The 24,377-nt window shown below is 35.4% G+C and overlaps 1 protein-coding gene across 2 annotated transcripts in view; it reads right to left on the reverse strand.

Annotated features, from left to right (window-relative positions):
* Positions 1-24,377, reverse strand: part of Polq (DNA polymerase theta) — a 63,793-nt gene that overhangs the window by 25,348 nt on the left and 14,068 nt on the right. For both annotated transcript variants that reach the window (XM_042669662.1, XM_042669663.1), the window contains exons 9-20: positions 23,898-24,110; positions 21,978-22,120; positions 21,163-21,367; positions 20,823-20,965; positions 19,498-19,691; positions 18,349-18,473; positions 17,285-17,528; positions 9,895-12,980; positions 8,437-8,580; positions 7,343-7,539; positions 4,441-4,681; positions 1,771-1,964 (exon numbers count right to left, since the gene is read on the reverse strand). In XM_042669662.1, coding sequence (XP_042525596.1) covers positions 1,771-1,964; positions 4,441-4,681; positions 7,343-7,539; positions 8,437-8,580; positions 9,895-12,980; positions 17,285-17,528; positions 18,349-18,473; positions 19,498-19,691; positions 20,823-20,965; positions 21,163-21,367; positions 21,978-22,120; positions 23,898-24,110 — 5,129 coding nt within the window. The remainder of the gene's footprint in view (positions 1-1,770; positions 1,965-4,440; positions 4,682-7,342; positions 7,540-8,436; positions 8,581-9,894; positions 12,981-17,284; positions 17,529-18,348; positions 18,474-19,497; positions 19,692-20,822; positions 20,966-21,162; positions 21,368-21,977; positions 22,121-23,897; positions 24,111-24,377) is intronic.

Here is a 24,377-nt window from a genome sequence, read left to right on the forward strand (position 1 = left end):
CCAGGAATCAAATTAAAAGCACTGTCATGCAGAAAATTCAGAGAAGACAACTGAGAAATTGTCTTCTACAGTTTACTTGGGTTGGAAGACTATCTTTGGACAATTACAAACAATCATTTTTAACAAATGATGGCAATGAAAACTTCTACGTCAGCTAAGCTGCCCACACCCTAATCTGGGCCCTATCATATAATACTAACGCAAAGCTTTTAAACAATAATAAGAACATGTATATCCTGTGCTGAGCAACTGGCAACTAGCAAATGACACCAAGGATTCTGCGTTCTCTCAAATACCTCTTGAAGTGATAACCAAAATGGCTGCTCAGTCATTTAATCTCCTAAAAAGTCAATATGGAAGCCTATGTGGCTGTTGTATGATCACAAAATCAGAAAACTCTACCAGGGAAGGTCTGAAAAACTGTTTAGTCCCACCACTGTGATCCTGAGTCTTAGCACAAAAGTATCATTATGGCCACACTGTATTGGCAGTGCTGGAGGCATGGCTCAAGTGCCAGTCGAGCAAAGATGAATACCTGAGTTCAAACCCCAGTATCAGAAAAAGGAAAAAAAAAAAAAAAGCAATCTTGAGTAAAAACAACAATGTTAGTTATATAATGAACATCAAATTATACTATAGAGCCATAATAACAAAATAGATCCAAAGACCAATGAAAAAAGATAGAAGACTCAGGAATAAAATCTCACAGCTATAGCTGAAGAAAAAAAGAATCTGTTCAACAAATGATACTGAGAAAATTGGTAGCATAGATAGGGACACCTATCTCTCACCCTGCACAAAAATCAACTCCAAATGGATCAAAGAACTCAGAGTAAGAGCATATCTATCACAGGAAAATACTGAAAGTTATAGGCACAGGTAATTTGCTGAACAGGAGTCTAATTAATTGCCCGAAAATAAGAATAAGAATTAACAGATAGGACGAGATCAAATTAAAAAGTTCCTGCCCTGCCATTGCACAACCTTTATTGTCACGGTATTTGATTCTGGTGCCCTGCATCTTGTATATACATTTTTCTAATTTGGAGGAAGGGAAATAACAAAATGCTGAAATAAGGATTCAGAATGACCCCTTATAATAATGAGATGTACAAGACAGTATGTTGAAAACAAACTTTACAACTTTGCCAGGGGCCGGGGGGAGTTGAGGAGGTGGGGAGGAAAGAGATGGTAAGAAAAAAATAAAGGATGGTGTAACAATGCTCAATAGGAAAGAAATGAACTCATTACCTTGCTCATGTAACTATAACCCCTCGTACAGTCTTTACAACAAAAAATATATATTAAGAAAAATAAGTTTCTGCCTAGCAAAAGAAACAATTACCTTCGGTAAGAGACAAACCTATAGCTATTCACCAGATTAATATCCAGAATATATACAGGGTTCAAAAAATTAAACAGCCAAACATCAAATAATTCTATTAATAAATGGGCAAGTAAATTGAATAGGTAGTTTTCAGAAGAAAAAATATAAATGGATATCTGATCTAGGCAAATCTCCTCCTGGAACCTACATTCAAAAAGTCTTCCTTACTACCTCTCTATCACATATAAATATAATTTATTAATCTGCAGCTAGAAGACTGTTCCTAATACATTCTAACCAATTGTTTTGCTTTACTGATATTTAGTATTAAATAAATTAAGGAGCAGAGGGAAAGATATATTTGTGCCTTGCCCTTCTTTCTCTATTCACATTATTTTAACGCTAAATGTCACTTTCTAATATCCCTACTCCCATAGTACCACCTCTGCAATGTCATCTGAACTGGTGAAGGAAAAGCTGTGGCCAGCTAATTGATAGGCCTGAGTCTCAATTGCATCCAGCTTGGCTTGCAAGATGTGCTTCTGACTTTCACATTCTGTAGTACTAAAGCCGATTCCATTTAGTTCTAGCAAGGCCAAGCAGTATTGAGAGGGCATTTCCACATTACAGAAAACATCTGAAAGAAAAAACAATAACACAGAATTGGTCCAGGTCAATCCAGAGATGCTATCCAAGCTGTCCTTCAAGATCCAGTTTTACTGAGTAGGTTCTGAACCAACAATAAAAGGCAGCAAAGAACAGGTCCTTTAAGCACTAGAACTTACACAGTGTAGAAGAGCTAGCAATCTTGTGAATAGTGTGGACTAGAAGAGAGAAGTATACTTCCAAGACTCAAGATTTTTATCTCATATTTGTTAAAAACGATCTAGAAAAGACCTACTTGATCACATGAAGAGAATAAGGATATTTTGTCTTAAATCACATTAAGATATGGCCTCTTATTAATATTTATTCCCACCCAAACAAAAATCAGCTATCTTCCAGAAAACAGAAGGATGAAAAGAGAAAAAGATCTGGAAGTCATTAAAATAAATAAGCATATCCTAAAATATTTTTTTCCAAACACATTTAATAGCACTCTATATTTTCTCCAAAAACATTTTCTCAATGCACCTCAGTTATATTCTATAGATTATATGATTAAGAAACCTAATACTACGAAAGTGCATTTGACACCTCCTAATTGCTCATTTTTTTAAGTTTTCAGAAAAGAAGACACTTCCAAAGCACTTTAAAATTGTGAAAATAAAAAATAATGAATCGATATTTCTTGTACGGTTTCTGGAGTAGAAAATTATAATCCTCTTTTAAAAAGATACTTAAAAACTATGTTAAGTCTGGAATAGTCCTTTCTCAGACTGAACACACAATTACTTTCATTTTTTCCAGTGCTGGTGATTAAACCCAGGGCCTCACACATGTTAGGCAAGTGTTCTACCACTGAACTAAACCTCCAGGATTTAGATTTCTTTTTTTTTTTTTGGTCAGTCATGGACTTGAACTCTGGGCCTGGGCGCTGTCCCTCAGCTCTTTACCTCAAGGCTAGTGCTCTAACACTTGAGCCACAGTGCTACTTCTGGTTTGCTTGTGGTTTACTGAAGATAAAGAGTCTCAGGGACGGTCCTGCAGGGCTGGCTTTGAACCGTGATCCTCAGATCTCAACCTCCTGAGTTGCTAAGATTACAAGCGTGAGCCACCAGTGCCCAGCCAGGATTTGGGTTTTTGAGAGAGGGGTTTACTATGTAGCTCAGGCTGGCCTCAAACTAATGATTCTCCTACCTGTGCCTCCCAAGTACTTAAGAGTACCATTACACCCATCTCATCATTCTAGAAATCTGTGATTACCAGAACATCTCTAAAAAATTATAGACCAACTCCTATCAGCCTCTTTAGAAGTCAGTGTCTGGGAACTACACAGACTTCCCAAGACCTGAACCTTATAGGCAGACTACACAGACTCAGAGGACAGGACGTGGGCGATGATCCAGCATTGTGTAACATATATGTGAAAGCAGTTCTGAAGCCTGGGGCCAATTCTCACTCCTTGATCTGCCTATACAGGCTCAGAGAGATTGAGAGTGAAATACTATAGTTACTGAACAGGAGCTGCTAATCAACATCACTTGAGAAAGAATGCCTTCTATGAACAAGTCAGTCTGGTCTTTACTCTGCTATACTACCCCATGATACTGGAAAGAACAGAGAGCCTGTGGTAAAGGTAAAAATAATCCTAATAATAAACTAATACAGCAATAAGCAGGTTGTAGTTCTCATTTAATCTTTAAAACAGCTTAGAAGAACCAGATGTAGAGAATGTCAATAGTTTGCCATAGGCCTGTTAGTAAGTGAAATAGCTCCAATCCAAACAATGCTCTGTGTAAACAACTATTTGGTCTGCTGTTTTTCGTATCTATTTATCAGACACAATCCTGTCAACTTTGTTCCCTTCACCATCTTTCCCATAACATTAATTATACTTTTAAAAATCAAAGTATTTTGGACTTCACAACAAATTGATATCGAGATAAAAGAAAATACATAAATCTTCTTTGCTGAAGAAACTGTTAAAAGCTCTGAAAAGAACTTAGTTCATGTTTTTTAACCTATGAAATATATCTTGTAAGCATTAATGAAAATCATTTGATAAAGATCAAATATAATTGACAACCACTGAATAAAATGTCATTATTCCAGTTAAGCTAGAGGTTAGCAAACTATAGCCAAACTATCACTGGATCCATGTTTTCATTAAAATAATTATTGGCTTATAACCCCTCTGTATGGTATTTTCACAATAAAAAAGATTATTATTGGAAGACAGCCACAACTATTGTTTTGAGATGGACTATAGCAGCTCTCATGACACAATAGCAGTTGAGTATTTGTGCTAGGGATTTATCTGGCCTATAAGCCAAATGCTTTATAGAAAAAAGTTTGTTGGCCCTGAGGTAATCCAGGGGTTAAGGTTTACATAAAATGTATAATTTGTCCACATGTGAATGGCCTCAAACTCTATGTATATATGTATGTTTGTATGTAATACATGTTTATTTCCAGTCTATAACATAAAGATGACAGGAACCTGGTTTTACCATGAAGGTTTTCTTTCTGCAACAAAGAGTTGAGTTGATTCATGGAGTTAAAGATGAGGATAGATTCTACAGATGCTCTGTACCGTCCAGAATGCTCAGTGCTGACATTCAGCCCCAGGCTTTGAATTCCTTGGCCTGCCTCCATTCCTTCTAGGAGTGGGAGATCGTGGGGAATAAAGTTGGTAACCACACTATGAAGAGTTGGCTCTTTAGAATCTGGGTCAAGTAACCAGGATGCCACCTGAATGGGAGAGCAACCAGAATATTTTATTTTAATAAAGACATTTCTGTACACTTGTTAAAAGTGGAAAAATCTCATTCATCTTTATTTAACATTTATTCACTGGTCTTAAATTAATTTGGGCTAAGTTATTATAGCCTTGATAGCTTTAGGTTTACTTAGTTCTTCGAATAAAATGTAAAGCACAAATGTTTTGTCATTTCTTTTTCAGAAACCCTTCAGGATAGGAGTTGGCCATCAGAATCACCTAACTGTGTTTGGCTTCCCACAAGACTGAAAAACCTATACTTTCTAATAGTTGATCTAGCAGCTCATAGATTAGATTTAGCATAAGAAAATCAAAACTCTATTAATACATTGGAAAGTTAACACAGTAAACCTGCCTTATGTGCATATTAGGCACATTTTTAACCAACCTTGAAAAACAAGTTTAAAATTCCTCCATACACATTACAGCTTTCAGTCAGTCCATATTACTGTCAAATTATTGTGTGATCTGCTGAGAGTTTCCCTGTCTTTAATTTTGTGAAAATATGACTCCAAAAAAGCAAATAACATTCAAAAAGCAAGGTAAAAGTTACAGTAATCCTAGCAAGCCAAAAGGACCTGTAAGGTACTTAAGTGACAAAGTGAAATTTTTAGATATGTCTAAATCCAACATGACTGTAACAGAAGTTGTACAACATTGGGGGGGGGGGGGGAATGAATCAAGCATCTGTTGTATTCAAGATAAAGAGCATGAAATAAAATCCAGTTTCTTGTGAGCAGTATTAATATGTAAAACAATAATTTTTCTAATGTAGCTTACTGTGTAGTTTAACATTATGGAATCTCAGAACCACATATTATGGCATCCATATGATACAGGTTTAGAGTATAAAACTTTAAGCATACTAAGCATTTGTGGTTTTTCCTCAGTGATGGTCTTGGAACCAGATGCCAACAAAATACCCAGTGTTTACTGTATATGATTCATTTGCTTTTTGAGGGTACAAATGAAGTTGAACCAGAAGTATTCAATGAGAGTCTGAGGAAAAGTTATATACTATTTAATATTAAAATGATACTTTATTTTATGTATCTTCTTACTCAAAAATGTGATTATTGTCAGGCATGATCAAGTTTACGTGTAACCACAAGACAGGGGGATATTGTGAATTTGAAACCAGCCTGGGCTACATAATAAGACTGTCTAAAACCAAAAACAATTTAAAAAAAGGAATGCATATCACAATAAATAAATAAATAAAAAGTGTTTTGATTCATAAAAGCAGAGACTATTTCTAGTAGTTTAAGAAGGTACTATACACATCTAGAATGAGAGAGGTTCATAATACTCCTATTGTTTGGGACTATAGAATATCAAAATTGATATTCTATATTGATATTGACAGGATAGTTTAAAATCCTTGCCCCCGCAAAAATGAAAACCAAAAGGAATTATGAAACTTGGCTGGTGATGTAGCTCAGTAGGAAAGTACTTGCTTAGCATGCACAAGACTCTGAGATCCACATATTTCTTATCAAAAGAAATTAAGAAACTAAAGCATCCTATTATTATTGACCATATATTAGTAAAAACTATATCAATACTAAAATTTCTAAACTCTAATAACTTTCATGTCTCAACATGAAAGTTGAGACAGGGGTGGGGGAGGGGGAGAAACGTATCTTTGAAGATTATAAATAAATGTCTTTTCCTGCCAAAGGCATGGCTCAAGTGGTTGAGCACCAGAACAAGCGAAGTACGCAAGCAAGTCCCTAAGTTCAGACTCCAGTATCAGCAGAAAAAAAAGGCATGTCTTCTGAAAATGTTTTATGCTAAAAAATGCATATGACAATAAAATAACATTCCTTCCTTGATAACTCAAAGTCATTATTATGAAGAATGCACCTTTTTTGGGGGGGGTCCATTCGTGAGGCCTGAACTCTGGGCCTGGGTGCTCTTCAGCTCTTCAGCTCAAGGCTAGCGCTCTACCCCACTTGAGCCACAGCGTAATGTCTGGCTTTTTCTTTTTGCTTATGTGGTGTTGAAGAATCGAACCCAGGGCCTCATGTATGCAAGGCAAGCGCTCTACCACTGAGCTTCCTTCCTAGCCCCCAGAATGCACATTTTTTAATTGCATAGAATAGTTCTCAAGGACTAGTTATGTGGTTTGCTTAGACATCTTAATTCATAAACTTTCCTATTTTTTGCAATCATCCTCATAATCATGTGAAAAATCCTAACAAAATTTTAATTTCATTTTCAATTTACTATGGGATAAACAACTTGAAACTTAAGATCAAATTTAAAATTTTTCTTACTTTTAAATTTCTTACCACTTGGCTCAAGTGGTAAAATGCATCCTGCTTAGTGAGCACAATACCCTGATTGCTAGGCCGTCAGTTAAAACCACAGTAACAAAAAAAGTAAAAAAAAAATTTTTTTAATCTCTATAGTAAAACTTTAAGGGCCTAGAATTTGCAACATCTATTTTCATTTACATAGAAGTGTTTAGTACATGAAGATGTTATTCTTAGTTGATGAGATTACTGGACAGAAAAGTGACTTTTTCTGAAAGATTTCAAGTTGCATTACTAAAACTAAATAAAAACCAAATCATCTAAGAATTATATAAAAATATATAAATTATATAAAAATTAAATATGGCATAGAACCTTAGGATCTTCATAACTTTGTTCCAGGGAGATGCCACAAGACAGAAGAAGAATTTTATAGCTCTTGATGAAGTCATAGATGATTATAGAACGCTCTTTATTACTTTGCTTTTGCAAACAGGATTGAAGATGCCGCATCCTGTCTCTCACAGTCAAGCTTGGATCGAGAGAAGGTGGGGCCAAACTAGCACTAATTTCTTGGAGAAAAGAAAAAATGAAAAAATTACATACATTCATTTAAAGCAGTAATCTTTATTGAAAAGGCTCAAAAATACTCAAGAAACCAAAGCCTCAGTTCTAAATGACTGCTAATTCAGCATGCCTTTATCCAAGTCTTATCAACTATGTAGATGAAGTAATGTATAATCTAAAAATTATGGATGGGCTAGAAGATTTTAAATGCTTTATTTTATGTGGAAGAAAATTCTACATATCAAGACTAAATATCAATAAAATTACAATTTTCAGAAGAATTTAGGTCTAAGAGATTTTTAAATGAAGTTTAAAGAAGATAGCCATATAATGCTATATCCAAAATAAAAGTAGTTCAAGAAACTACTAAACCCAAAATATTTCCCTACAAAAAACAATGAAAGTATTTCATTCTGGCTGAGGAACAGACACTATTTTCTCCTGTCCAAAACCAACCAAGAGCTGAGTGTGTCCAATAACTACAATTCATTTCCAACTTATATCATTTCAACTCTAAAGGTTCCTCCAGAAACTGTGTAAGGCAGAAACTATGGTTCTGTAGCTAAACAGATGAGTTCCAGAGAAAGAATGAGAAGAAATTTCATGGCCCATCATTAACAACAATCTTATGCAGCAGGCAATAAAGACTAAGGGAGATGTTTTCAAAACATTCATCATTCATTCTGAGGGTATAGGTAGAAAAAAACTTGGCTAGCAAAAGAAATATTCATTCTAGTTAACATATGTGTGTGTGTGTGTATATATATATTAGCTATTCTCTAATTAACACATAACTTTTTAATTCTAAAATAATGCTTAGTAAATTACTCTTGACAAGCAAGATCGCTTTCTATTATGTTTCATTAATTATACACTGACTTAGTCAAATGCTGATTACTTACCAGAATGTGTTTGTTCCCTTTGCAATGAAAAATAGTAAGCATCCCTTCCACCCCAGCACACTGCCAGTCCAACCACAAAGATGTCATCCGAGCCTTGAACAAGAAATCCATCATCTATAGTAGGGATTTCATGAGGTAAACTGACTAACAGGAGTAAAAGTGAAATAGAAAATAAAAGATATAAGATAATGGTTAAACCAATGGACACAGAAAAGCTTAGTCCCATTATCACTGTGTCAGTGTATGATCTACTAAGTGTTTCCCTGCCCTTAATTATATAAAAATATGCTTCCCCCAAAACAAAGTAAGGTAAAAATTAATGTGCTTAATTTAAGTGATAAAGGTGAAATTGTTGGGCTGGGAAGGTAGCTCAGTGGTAGTGCTTGCCTTGCATGCATGAGGCCCTGGGTTTGATTCCTCAGTACCACATAAGCAAAAAAAGCCAGAAGTGGCACTGTGGCTCAAGTGGTAGAGTGCTAGCCTTGAGCTGAAGAGCTGAGGGACAGCGCCCAGGCCCAGAGTTCAGGCCCCACGACTGGCAAAAAAAAAAAACGGCTAAATTGTTGACAGTATATCTTTAACCGAAGCTGGGTTGCATTACAGGAAAAATAAATGAAGCACATATAGTACAGTACTAAACTCTATGCAGCCTGAGCATTTATTTTTCTTCAACAGGGGCTTCCTTGGAATTATATACCTGTGGACACCAATGGTATACTGTACATAAAAGTAATAATTAAATATATGTTCCATGAAATGAAGATCAAATGCTCAAATTTTATTAACAAATCCATAATGAGATTTAAGAAATCTAATCAATAGGTTGCCAAGCTGACTACAGCTATTTCTCATGATCCAGAACAGAGTTCATACAATGAAAGAAATAATCATGGCATTATTTGACCAAATGGTTCAATTATGAAAATGTGGATAGCTCCCTGAAGCTTGGGGAAAAAAAAGTCTTTAATATAGACTTTCATATAGACTATTAGTGAAGTCTAATACTTGAGATAAATCTTGAAAAATGTAGATAATAAACAACGTGAAAACTAGAGCGCATGTGTGCTATGTACTTTTATGATTGTATAAGTAAACAAAGGCATTATAATAGGAAACAATGATCACTAATGATCAATAAGAAATATGCCACAATAAGAAATCATCAAAGAATATCTGCTCATATCCAAAATATATAGTATCTAATTTTTTTTCAAAATTTATATCTACTAATATATTTTTCATACACCTCCTAGAATGGAAATTAACTATTAGCAACCAGCTGGACCAAATAAATAAAGCTGCTCTCTATATAAATCAGATGGAAGATATTCATTAAAAGATATACTTATTAAATGTTGAGATTACATCTAATATTCAATGCTGAAAAATCTAAATGTATCTCAGTCCATAAACTAAAGATAAATATAAAAATATAAACAATTTAAAGGAGAATCTTACCTTGCCTAAACCTACTACCAATAGTAGCCGTTTTTGAAGATGTCAAGCTTTTGATCTTTTCACAAGCAAGTGAAATGGAAAATCGTTTCTTACACTGCCACTCTTTAATGAAGGTTTGAAAGAGAGTTTGATTACTTGCTACATCAATTATGGCCAAAGTTTCTGAATTGCATGAGGCTGGAGTTAACTGCAATTCATCCAGTGACAACTGCAGTGAAAAACTTTTGTCTCTCAAAGGACTGTCATCTTGTAAACTGTTTATACTCTCTAGACTTAAATCGTGGTTTTTAATATCTGAAGGTGAGCCAAATATAAAACTTTCGCCAGGCTGTAAAACACTACTAGTGTTCTGAAGTTTTACAGATGTTCCAAGAATCTCTGGAAATGTCACCTTAGAAGCAGATGCTGGACTGGGTGTAGGAGGAATGAGACCATTATCATCACCTAGAGAGCTTTCTTTACAAGCCAAGGGGGATGAGGTTTCACTGTGACTGGCAGAGTTCTCTAGTGACTTGTCCACCTTTCTTTTTACCTCATTATTAGGGAAAAATGAAATTCCCTGTACTTGGTATGTCTCCAAATTTGAAATCACTTCTTGTCTCTCATTTAACTCTGTGTTTTTCTCTTTCAAACAAAGTAAGTTTACAGTTGTTAATTTTGGCTTTTCATTTTCTACAGGACTATATACTTTATCTAAAATCCTCTGCAGTCCTGGACTTAAATCAAATGATGCACCTGACCATATGAATGAATTATTTTGCCTTGCCTCTGTTAATCTGGACGTTTGAGCTGTTTCATCTTGATTTCTTCTAATTACTTCACCTTGGGGGAGGCTAATACCTAAAATTGCTGAGTCACTTAGTTCTAATGCTCTAAGAGATATTGAGGTATTAGAATTCTCTTGGACTGATTTTGCTACATTGTCTAAAGCTTCAACTATCTGAACAGAATCCATTTCTGAAAATATAATAGACTCATCATTCAAAGAAGTCAACTGCTGTTGAGCAATTAGGGGCTCACTCATATTTGTTTTTTGAACTGGGTCTTCTTGTAGATGCTGAGAGTCACTGAAATGGTTTGATATTATTTCAGAAGGGTGGGGTCCTTTGGCTTGTATATCAGCTGGTGGTTCTTCTGCTAGTAAGTCTTCACTGAAACTGTCAAATAATAAACTATCACTCATATTCAAACTTGTTTCTGGGCCTGGCAGACATTCTGTCTCTCCACCAGTGGGGGATCTCTTTTGAGGAGCCGTAAGTTTGACTGGTTTCACTGTTTCTTGTGTTTGATAACCTTGAAGAAAACTGTTTAGCTGGGAGTCAGTAACAGAATATTCATTCCCTTTAAAACAAAGGCCATTTTCTTCTAAAAGAACCGGAGAACGTAAAGTAAAGCTTTTTAGAATCTGTCTGTCATTCCCATATTCAGTACCAATAATCTTAAGATCCAAATGGTCCATGTTAGTCCTTCTTGGAATATGCTGATCACTGGAAGAAGTAACATGACACTCATTCTGAAAAGAGTTCTGTCTGTCTAAGCTCCTCTGAACAATCCCCACTGCCAAGCTGGTGTCCTTTATTCCTTGTTTGGCATTTTCAATTACCATCTGTTGCATTATTTTCTCTGACTGAGTATCCAGGTAGAAACTATCTTCAACATCACAGAGAACTAAACTTAAGTCAGAAGCAGGATTATTTTTAGTTTTGTTTGTTGAATAAGTATCTGTTTTTTCTTGCATTTTAGTAGAATTTAGAAAATTCTCATGCTGATCTTCTGTTTTACCAAACGGTTCAGCTGACTGAAGTATTCTACTGGGTACCTCAGTTTTCCTTATCTTATCTCCTAATGCCTGAAAATGGTTTTGTTCACTTTCCTCATTATTAGGTTTTATACTTTCACATTTCATAGTAGCAGCATTTGATTCTTTTTGGATATTACTATTCGGTACTTGACAGAGCATTTGTGTCTCTATTACAATTTTCTGCTTGATACAAGTGTTTGTCTGTTTATCACACTGTTTTCCCAGACACTGGCCAACTGGAGGTGTGTCATGGCTTTTTACAAAAATATTCTGTTTTTTCAAATCATCCTGTATCAGTACATCATTTATTTTTTCTGTCTCACCTACAGCTAATCCTCTTCCACTATTACTGGCTACACCAGAGGCTTGACAAGTCACATTTTTACTTTGTGGTCTTGTGTCAAAATGTTCCACAAGAATATCATTCATTTTTGTTCTTTCCCTTAAACAACTCTGCTTTTCTTGTAACAGAAATGCTTTGCTATGTTTTTCCTCAGTACAAAAAGATGCATTCTTGGCAAAAGGTTCTGAACTTCTAAATTCCATATTCTTCTGATCTAAAGTAAGCGGATCCTCACAAAGAAGAGGCCTAGATACATTCTGTCCTTGCAAATCAATTCTACATATCCCAGCATCTTTCACAGGGCTACTGTCCTTGGATTCTTTTCGATGCTTCCTAAGTTTCCGAGATTGAAAACGTGTGTTCAGCTCTTCTGAACTAAAATTCAAAGCTGCTTTTTTATTTTTTCCCAAGGAGAAAGTCTGAACAACTTTCCTAGTGCATGCTTTCCCTTCATTCAGAGAGGCTGTGGGCTTCTCTCTTTTTATGCCCAAAGAAGCCTGTTTTCTTGCTCTGAAAATGGAATTTCTCTGATGCTTCCGTTTCCCTTCCTGGAATGTATAATGAAAGGTATGTTCTCTACTTTTATCTAAATCTTGCACTGTATTTGATGAATATATAACATGAGAATCACTAAATCTTGTATTACTTTTCTTCTTAGACGTTGCTCTTTGATGAGAACTCATAGTTTGAGGAACAAACATGTGAGTCTTTATTTCTGAATCACTGTTGATCAATGAATGTGTACCAGTACTCAAAGGAGAATATGGATCCCATTGTACTCCCAGTTCAACTAAGTCCTGCTGCAGAATCATTTTGGCTTCCTCTACTATCAGGACTGCCGCTTCGTTTGCAGTTAAACCTTTTCTACCAGTCACCCAAATCGTACGCATATTCCGACGTTCTTCAGCTGCTTCCTCTTCCTCATCCACTGCCTTTCGGGCACTATACAAGGAGACAGGATAAGAGGGAAATTAATGCACTGACTCATTCATTCGTATAACACATATTCATTAATCATTCAATCTCAGCTACTCCAGGAACTGAAGAACTAACACTGTATGTATGTACATATATGCATGCACTGTATACATATATATGTATGTATATATACACATGTTCACATACATGGGGAGCGTGTGTGCGTGCGTGCGTGCGTGCGTGCGTGTGTGTGTGTGTGTGTGTGTGTGTGTGTATGTGTGTGTATGCTCTCATGAAGTTTATGTTCTACCTGGGGAAATAGGAAAATAAATAAATGTTTACATAAACAAATGTATTTTATGTCAACTGGTAAAAGTAAAACTGAAAGCAGTCCTAAAGCTCCAGCCCCTACTCTTTGGGGATGAGGGGCAAAGACACAACCAAAGGAAAATCAGATGGTCCTGGCAACAGACTGGCAATTATAGATGCAAAATAATTCCACAGCTCCTGCAAGCTTCAAACCTAATATAGATTTGGTAAGATAGTAGCTTTCTAGTTCCAATATAGTAGAAATCTAGCTTTGCTAAAGAAAGATATTGTTTTACCCACCTCCCTCATCTCAGGATCATAGCAAGGGACCATCTTGAGAGAGTATTTATTACTGGAGATGAGTTAGTCTGGAGGATTGAAAGTAGGACATAATCACAGCTCAGGGAGTTTGAGGATACTTTATCAAGTACCTGAATAGAAGAGAGCCTCTAAAGGTGTTGGTGGAGGGAAAAAGGATCTGACAAGGAACTGACAAGGGAGAGGAACTTCAGAAGTAAAGGGTGAAGTAGTCAGAGTGCTGGCCCTCCAGAAGTTGCCAGTGACACTGCCTGGGAATGGTGGTTGGCTTAGTACTAGGACTCCAGAATCTGCCTCTTGGCTATATGCATTGGTTGTCAGGTGGATCTGAGAACCCCTAAACCAGACTTTCCAAATCCCATCCCTAAGAAGTATATTCTGGCATATGTTTGTTGTCCAGTGGGGCTAAACAAACAAACTCAGGCTCAGAATACCACATGATTTCTACAACCTCCTTCCAGATGCCCCTGGGCTAGTCAAGTTCTTGGATGACCAGAACCCTGATCAACACTGTTTGTAACATCATGAGAAACCTTGAGCCAGAAACAGTCAAGCACGACTAAAAAAGTGAGCCACAAAAACTGAAGGGAGGTGAATTGCTGTCAAAGAACTAAAACCCACATCCACAAACTGCATCCTAGTTGCTGACAGGCGAGACTATGAGCCTCCAAACTAGGCCTTCCAAATGCCATGATTTCTATAGTAGAGGTGAATGACTGATCAGAATCTGAAGACACTAAACCACACTTCCAAGTACTATATCCAACTGTGTGTTTGCTGGCAAGTGGTGTAGAATGCTTTTTTTCTATTTCTCCCTACTTTATTCTTTTATACTGAAATAAACCCTTGTTAAAACTTGAAAAAAACAAATCAGAATCCAAGTGCTGGTGGATCACACCTAAAACCCCAGTTCCTCAGGAAGCTGAAATCTGAGGATCAGCTCAAAGCCAGCTGGGGTAGAAAAGTCCAATTAACCACCAAAAATCCTAGAGGTGTAGTTCAAGTAGGACAGCACCAGTCTTGAGTGAAAAAGCCAAGTGAGAATGTAAGACCCTGACGTTAAGCCCCAATATAGCACGCATTAAAAAAGGTTTTTTTCAATAATACCTATGAAGATAATTGTTAGTATTTACTCCTTTATGTGGGTTCTGTATCTCCTGATACAGGGTAATACATGTGGTGGCATCATCTAGCAACCCCTATTCATTAAAGACAATAGTTCTGGGTGGCCAAGATGGGTGCTGTCTACTATTCTAGTAAATTCATGATATTGTTAAACTATAAAAGAAAATGATTAAATTATAACAGACACTTTCAGATATTGATAAAATACACACACACACACACACACACACACAGAGTCAGTATCTTCTGGCATAAGATTTCCATTAAGATCCTAAACAAAGTAAAAATCCCCACTATATTACTATTTGACACTGTGTTAAAGGTTCCACTGGTTAAACTAGGCAAGAAAAATCAAATAGACATATGAGAATTCGGTAAGGAAGAACAAAATTATTATCTCTTGTTAAAGATGATATGGCAATATATTCCTGAAAAATCCTAGCAAGTCAATCATAAAAGTAACTCAAACAATTAAAAAAATTCAGTTAATTAGAAGGACAGAAAAAACAAAATCACAGAAATCAACAGCCTCCAAACACACATGTAATCATGTAATGGGCACTGCAAAATAACCCAATTGATCCTTACCAACCAGTAAAGATTAAATGGGAATGAATTTATGCAAAATTGATAAGAGAAAAACTCTTAAAACCTCCTGAAAAACACAAAAGCAAAATTAAATGCACAACAGTATCTACTTTTGGATAAGTTGATTCAACATTATAGACATGTCAGTTCTCCTTAAGTTTTAAAGCATCCCAATAGTAATTATCACATGCTATAAATTTCAAATAAGCAAATACATAAGAATTGCAAAAAAAAAAAAAACAAAACTGAAAGTTTGTAAGAGAGAACTTGCCTTACCCAATAGTGAAACATGCTTATAAAAGGCTTTTACAATTAAGAGCATGGTACTGGTTCATGAATTGGCAAAAGAACAGTTTACCATAGACTAGATATAGATCTAAGGAGTTATTTTTGATCCTCAGTTCTGCAAACAAAGGAGAAGAAGAAACAAGAAAGAGGAGGAGGGAGAAGAGGGGGGAAAGGAAGAAAAGGACGAAGAAAAAAATATAAAAACTTTACCTATCAAAAACATGATGAAAATCAAGATTGGTTGCTTGAATCAAAATGTGCTATATATACACAATGGAATTCCATGCCTCCATCAGAAAGAATGACATTGCCCCATTTGTTAGGAAATGGAAAAACTTGGGAAAAATTATATTAAGTGAAGTAAGCCAAGCCCAAAGAAACATAGGTCCCATGGTTTCCTTTATTTGCAATAACTAGTATATGTCTGAGTCAAGCAGAAAAGGTCAGTTAAGTTGATGTTAGGGAAATGAACCCTAAGATATGCATTCAAATTTTTTTTTCTTTCATGTGATTGTTTCTAACACATTTATAAGATTATTTCTTTGTTGCTTTGTATGTCCCTCCCCCACAGTATAACCGCTGCTTTCACTGTATTTGATGTTGTTATAATTTGTGGAGGGGAAGGGAAAAAACAAATCGTTTAAATAGGGATACAGGTGGACCCATTGCAACAATGAGACATACAAGTCATTATGTCGAAAACGAACTTTACAACTTTGGTGGGGGGGGGGGGGAGGAGGGTTAGGTGGGGGGTTAGGGAGAGGTTGGGATGGGAAGGGGAAACAAATGAGGAGGCTACAATGCTTGATAAGAATTTTGCCCATATAATTGTAACCCCTCTGTACAGTATTTTCACAATAAAAAATAAATTAATTAATTTTAAAAAAAAGAAAAAGAAAAAGAGAAAGCACCTGCCTAGCAAGCATGAAGCCCTATATTCAAAACCCAGTACAAGAATAAAGCAAAACCAACAAAAATAAAAAACAATTGAGAATATTTGGTATATGTTTCAAATATATATAAATCAAAACATATATGTATCAAAATATGTGTATCAAAATATATGTATCAAAAAATAAAAATCCTAATCAATTTGAAAAAAAATTTCAAGAGGAAAAACAACTCAAAAGCAGTTGAAGCATAAGAAAAAGATCTGCTAAGATAACTCACAAAGATAACACTTACAAAGATAAAAAAATCTAAGGATATTCACCTATCACTTTTAACTAAAGGAATGCAAATAAAACTATGCTGAGATATAATTTATCATCTATCAGACTGGTGGAAATAAAAAATTCCTAACAACGGATTGATTGGTGAGATTTTAAGGTAATCTACCATCCAGGAATAAGAGAGTAGAGGAGTAAGAGGAAGTATTAAGAGGAAAACAAAACTTGGTTGGACTCTTCTGCAGAGTAATATGGTCTATGTCATAAAGCTACTCGTGCACTTTTGAAATTCTATGACTAGAAATCTATCCTATCGAAAAATTTCTAGAAATATAAAAATATAGATTCACAGGGTATTCACTGCAACTAGTAAGAATGGCAAAGTATTTACAATATTTGTAAAATATAAAGTGAAAAGTAATTCTTTTGGAGGATTACACTCATGCCATGAGAGTATTTAAAAAGAAAATATTTTAATACACTCTGTAGTACTTAAAAATTGATAGAGTTTGTCATTTGAGACTCTCTTACCTTTTGAAAGGCACAGCATTTTTCAGAACTACCTCCACCTCAGCAATATTTGCTCTAGCAAGATCTGCCACAGTAAGAAAGCCAGAAGAATAGAGGAACCTGGCTCGCTGTGCATTGAGTAAGGATACCCGGACCAGGTCACACAGCTCCCGCTGGATGCCAAATGTAAGGCGCTTCTGAAACTGGGAAAGTAGTAGTTCCATGTTGTGCCAACCCAGACGATTGGAAAATACTGTAATCATCCCTAGAACATTCACCAAATATTGTTGAATTAAAATTTTTTTATAGACTAATCCTCCATGTTTTAGGCATACTTTTTTGTTGCCTTTTTTGTAGCATTTCAAGGTTTAACAGAGTCCAAAATTAATAGGGGCAATAAAACACAATGCAAAAGTCTAAATTATTAAAAATACATTAATGACCAAGTCACTTTTCTATGAGAACTTAAACCCTAAATGCAATCTTGGGTCTTTGATACCAGTGGCTTGAACAGTGAGTCCCTCTCTTTCTGCCGCCTGCCCAGTCGTTCATTCAGCATATACTCATAAGCACAAACCTTAAAAAAAACAAAACCTACATGTATACAATAGCTCAGGGTTTCCTTCCTAAGAGTCTGCAAAGATTCTTCAGTAAAATCAGACACCCAACTTCTGTTTGCCTAACTTAGGGGATATGGATTTCATATGTTAAGGCACAGCATTGACAGTGGAAAAACTAAATATTTAGAACAGTCAGATAGGAATCTAGAATAGCCGTTCACATGTCCTTCACAACAATGTTTACTAGTTAATTTTCTAACAAAAGGTAAAGCATTAAAGAAGAAAAAATTAGGGGGAAAAGACCAGAAGAGAGAGGAAGTAAGGTTTAAATACTTGGCTTGTTGCCAGTTTTCTATAGGATACTGGGTCCAGATGATTCAGACTTTCAGATCTTGATGACAGAGACTATATAATATTATGGAAATTTTAGAGATGCTTCTAATAAAATGAATTAGAAAAAAAAATGACCTTAAAATCTTAAAACACAGATTCTTAAGTAAATGTGAAACACTTTGTTTAACTAACCTGCATAAACAGCAGCTGACTGTTGTAAAGACTGAATCTGTCCACGATTGCATCCATATTTCTGATTGATTTCCTTTAAGGAAACTTCACTGATTAAATCTAGTAGCACAAGACTGGTGAAAAACCTAAAAATAAATCACCAAATGTGAGGTAAGATATCATTTATATCAACTCTGAAAGTACAGTACGTGTTGTAAAATAACTGAAATAAAAAATGATAGAGTACTTACACACTTGGGGAGGGTTCCTACCAGGACATAGGGTTGGTAGAAAGAGAGATCCAAGTTTACAATATGCATCAGCACACTAATGTTAGTACAAACAAATGTTCCCCCCCCCCATGTTTCAATACAGCTAATTTCAAGAAATAAGACTTGACTCAAAAGAATGTGATAGTGCAAAAATTTAAAAAGACTCATAGTTCAATAAGATGACAGAATATACTTTAAAACCTGTTTTGACTTGAAAGGAAACAATGATCCAGTGATCCAACCATACAAATCCTTATAAAATATGCACTCAATTGTGTTACAAATAACATAAGAAATATTACAATTATTTTTCACTGTTATTTCAAAGAAGCTAAAGTCTGTATAATTTCCCCATTTGAATTTTTCACTCCTTCCTGCAGAGAACAGATTACTTATAAAAATGCTACAAAACATAATCCCAAATGAAACCTCAGGAAGTTGGTGGTTCTGATTCATGTCTTCTATAAGAAAGGGAAATAGCCGGTGCCATGGCTCATGCCTGTAATCCTAACTACTCAGGAGGCTGAGATCTGAGGATCACGGTTCAAAACTAGCCTGGACAGGAATGTCCAAGAGACTCTTATCCACCAGAAAAATGGAAGTGGCACTGTGGCTCAAATGGTAGAGCACTTGCCTTGAGCTAAAGAGTGGAGGCACTTAGGCCCAGAGTTCATGACCGACCAAAAAAAAGAAAGAAAGAGAAATAATTAAATATTCTACTTTAAAAGATCTTTCTGTGTAATTGCTGATAAACTACAAGTTGTGGTAATACACAAAATATGAATAAAATTAGTAAATACTATTTTTTTTACAGTGAAAATGACTACAAGACACTGGATATTTATTGTATGCCAGACATTGCATTCAATATTGGAAAGTCCAGCTCCTTGATATTTACCGTTTATGAATGGCCATTTGTCGGTGTTGTCTCTCAGTTCTGGCGACTACTTTTCCTTTCACACTGCGAGCCAAGAACCCTTCCTCGACTCCTACTAGTTCTGCCACCCTTTTCATAGAAGCTGGCAACTTCTCCCATAAACAGAAAAACCTATACCAATCTATAGTAGTCCAATCTTCAAACATAGGTGTAACCTAAAGAGAAGAATTATCACTCATTAGCTACAATTATTGCATTTCACTGGGCTGGGATACAACTCAGTAAATATACTATTTGCCTAGAAGTGTGAGGTCTTGTGTTCAAGTCTTAGCTCCACAAAATGATAAATATAGATATCATTTAGGGCTTTTTTTGATGTCTGTAATACTTCATTTAAATAAAAATAGTATTTTCACAAAAGTAATTGCCAGATCAAAAGAAAAAGAGACCACTACACTTATAACTGAATTCCATAGACTCCAAGTCTTTATATATTTTAAAATTGTACAGAAGTTTCATTGTAGTATTACCATATATGCCTATAGTTCACTTACTTTGTCATTCTTCTTTCTCATTCCTACCTTTATAAGCAATTTTAACAGATGTCATTATTGTATTTTTGAAACTCTAAATCTTTCTTTATCATAGAAATTTTTAACTTCAATATTGACTCTAGGTATAATCTTAAATGTTTTATGTAATAGCCAAGAAAGAATCCATAAAACAGAAGGAAGGAAAGAAGGAATCAATATTCAGAATGATATATTATTTAAAAGGTCTGAGAGCAAGATAAAAACAATGAGAGAAGCTGGGCGCAAGTGGCTCACGCCTGTAATCCTAGCTACTCAGGAGGCTGAGATCATGGTTCAAAGCCAGTCCAGTCAGGAAAGTCCGTGAGACTCTTATCTCCAATTAACCACCAGAAAACCAGAAGTGGAGCTGTGGCTCAAGTGGTAGGGCACTAGCCTTGAGCTGAAGAGCTCAGGAACAGCACCCATACCCAGAGTTCAAGTCCAACAACTGACAAAAAAAAAAAAAAAAAAAAAAAAAAAGAGACATTTCAGAAGTATCTAGGATTACAGGCATAAAGCAAAGTATGCAGCTACTTTATTTCTTATCAAAATCTTTGCTTTATTCATGGATGATGATCTAATTTAACCAAACTTTTAAAATCCTTTATTGGAAGTCAAGTATGGCTGCATATATAAGTAATGTAGCACTCAGGAGTCTAAGGTAGGAAGATCACAACTTCAATGCCAGCCTGGCTATCTAGTGAGACACTGTCTTAAAAAGAAAAACTGTAAGTTGAAGAAATTAGTGGAAAAAAAAGCAAACCCAGAACTTACCAGATAAACGATATGAAGATCATTCTCTAAAACAAAGCCTTTCATTGCTCTTTGGAGGTCAGCAAAAATATCTAAGGTATCAGTTGGAGAAAGTGAAGACGAAAGAGTAGCTGAACCAAGATGTGTTGGATGATAGACCTTTCCTGGTTTAAAAATGCATAGTTTAGGAACAAATGTTAAAATCAAGACAAATAAAATACTATCTCTCTATAGTACATATTAACCTGCTCTGATATATTTTATAACCAGAATCTTATCCAATGTGTAGAAAATCATGAACAAGATGAAAAAAGTGATTAAATGATTGAAAACAGCAAATTGTCAGAGATCTCATATTTACCTTCTGATCCATCACTGGCTCCTGCAACCTGGATAAATTCATTTTCTAGCAACCATAACACACAGGCTTCAATTGCTCCAAGATGAACACAATCTTCATTTCTCTGAATTCCTTGCTTCCCTTCTTTCATACTTGCAGCCAAAAATGTACAAGAAGCATAAGTCTGCATATCTCGTGATGTACTTGCCACTCCGCCAACTATTATCTGATGGAAAATGTTTGAGCATTTCTGTATTTTTTTTTTTTACAAAACATGCATGATCTCATGATATAAAAGAAATGGCTTTATGCTTCTAAAATATTCTCAGAATCTTAACATCAAGACTCTTACTAACTTGCATTATCACTCATGGTAAAAGTAGACAACATTAGCTGATAACACGAAAAGCTTTTCATTAAAAGGAGATATATTTCCTTGTAAACAAAAATAAGTGGATCCTTATCCATCTGAAACTTCAGAGTTAACAATGGTTATAGCCATGAACCAAATCAGTCCTTTTTCTGCATTTGGTGTTTAATCAGTTTTGAAGTGGATTGGTATAGTACTATGATATAATTGGTGTTGAGTAAACTCCAGGAAATAACTATTATTTCATACATAATATATAGAATTATATGTAATTATATGATAAGAAAAAAGAGGGAACAAGAAAGAGAGAAGGTAAGAAGAAGTGAGAAAGAGAGATGATATTAGCTATGGAATCAGAAGACTTGGGAAGGCTATAAATATGCAGCAATCCTCAGATAAGACTTCACATACTAAAGTTCAACATAGTATAAAAGAGCAAATGGTAATTTATTGAAGTGTCTCTCACCTCCAGAATAGCCCGTACCATGCTGGCAGTTATTTCATCTCCTTCTCGTCTTTGCAAACAGCTACGAACTGGCTTTAGAGATCCCTGTAGTAGAGCTATGCCTTTTGACTTCTCTGAGTTCTTACAGACTAAGATACTCTCACCTACAAACAAAAAACATTTTCAAAATCCAAACACATTGTTATAAGGTATAGGCTAAAGCCAAGTTTTTTTGTCTTAGTTATTTAAAAGGAGGTAAGAAATACTAGTGATTTCACAGTCATAGAAATATATTTTAAGTTTTAATATTCTGAAGTTTGGATAGAAGGAAATCAGAATATACTACCAAAATTATGTTACATTGGCATTAGGAATATTTTGAACTGAAGGCTACTAGAAAGTGGCAAACACAGCAAGAACTCTTTGTCATCTCCCTGTTTGCCTAAAATCAAGACATAGATTTTCCTTTGTGAGGATGTTTCTACTCCCTTCTCCCATAATAGAGAATAGCCTTCATCACTGAGACAATGTCGGCACAGAAGGTCTGTACAAACCAACTTACTAAAATAACCCTTTCTCTTCCATTGGCTCCCCTACAGAGTTACATGTTTTACAGATTAACATGGTTTATACATTACTGTCCCTCTCCAAAATTTATTCATCTTTGTTAAAACAACATATAAGATTCCAGCTTTAACAGCTTTTGGAGTATACCTTCTTGTCTATGAAGGTTTCTATGCACAGAAAAATTAATATATCAACATCAAATAAAATTGGTATGGATTTTTCCCTTGTTTATCTGTCTTTCACCATCTGATTTAGAAGGCCCAACTGTAAACCTAAGAAACTAGTGGAAAAGCCTTTTTCCTTTCCCTTTGGGATTAATCACTGTAATTAAATAAATAGGTAGGCAGTTAACAAAGTTTCTTAAAAAATATAAAGTAAAATGCAAACATAAATTACTAACTACAGATAAAATAAATCTAAAAATATTTATAGGTACCTTTAAAGAATTGCATGTATTACTAATCCAAACAATTTAGCTTACTGCAAGAATCAAATGAAAAGCATGAAAGCACCTGTAAATGAAAAATGTATAAAAGTATGCAATTTAAAGAAATCGGAACTGTTACAATTAAGACTAGGAAAAAAATCATATTTTCTCAAAGAAACTGAATCTAATAATATAGAAAAGTAAATAGCATATTTGTATGGGGTTTTTATGTACTATAAAAATGAAAGTGGTGGGGCTGGGAAGGTGGCTCAGTGGTAGAGTGCTTGCCTTGCATGCCGAGGCCCTGGGTTCGATTCCTCAGCACCACATAAGCAAAAGAAAAAAGCCAGAAGTGGTGCTGTGGCTCAAGTGATAGAGCGCTAGCCTTGAGCTGAAGAGCTGAGGGACAGCGCCCAAGCCGAGTTCAGGCTCCACGATCGGATCCAAAAAAAATAAATAAATAAAAATAAATAACAAAATAAAAGTGATGCCAGGTACCAGTGGCTCAAGCCTGTAATCCTAAGTACTCAGGAAGCTGAGGTGCTTCTCTCCTTGGAGATCTGAGGATCATTGTTCAAAGCCAGCCAGGGCAGGAAAGTCCGTGAGACTGTTTTCTCCAATTAATCACCAGAAAACGGGAAGTGGCACTGTGGTTCAAGTGATAAAGTGCTAGCCTTGAGCTGAAGAGCTGAGGGACAGTGCCCAGGTCCAGACAAAAAAAAAAGAAAAACTTAATACTACATTAGCAGAAAATCACTGCTTGTCAATAAATGAAAACTATAACTTATATTCACTACAGATATTAAGTGAATCACAAAGGATAACAGTATACTGAAAAATAAAGAAATACAGCATAATAGGATACAAGTTTTCATTTAAGGCAAATTTCAAGTTAAGTCAAATTCAAGTGGACTATTGTTCACTGTTGCAATTAAATTCAAACTCACCCAATGTGTCTACTCCTTTCCTGCCAGCACGACCAACCATCTGCTTGTAAGTAAGAATATCTAGAGGGCGACCACTGAAAATTGGAGTCCGAATAATCACACGACGTGCAGGTAAATTCACCCCGGAAGAAAGAGTAGAAGTTGCTGCCAAGACCCGAATGAGACCTTGACGGAAGGCTCCTTCAATGATATCCCTCTCCTCAAAAGTAAGACCTAAAAAAATAGCAGATTTCAAAAACAGATTATTTATTAACATATAATTAAAATATAGTTAATCTCTTACAAATAGATCATTAACATATAATTAAAATATAGTTAATCTCTTACAAATAGATCTGAGAATCTATCACAAGCCTCTAAAGATGTTTTTAATTGTTACGACTATAAACTAAGTGTACCTATGTACCTATGCTGCTGGTACCTACCATTGGTTCACACTTGTTTTCCTAGCTACTTGGGAGGCTGAGAGAGGATTGCAAT

The sequence above is a fragment of the Dipodomys spectabilis genome, unplaced genomic scaffold, assembly GCF_019054845.1.
Source record: "Dipodomys spectabilis isolate Male_0828 unplaced genomic scaffold, ASM1905484v1 ptg000017l, whole genome shotgun sequence".
Lineage (NCBI taxonomy): Eukaryota > Metazoa > Chordata > Mammalia > Rodentia > Heteromyidae > Dipodomys > Dipodomys spectabilis.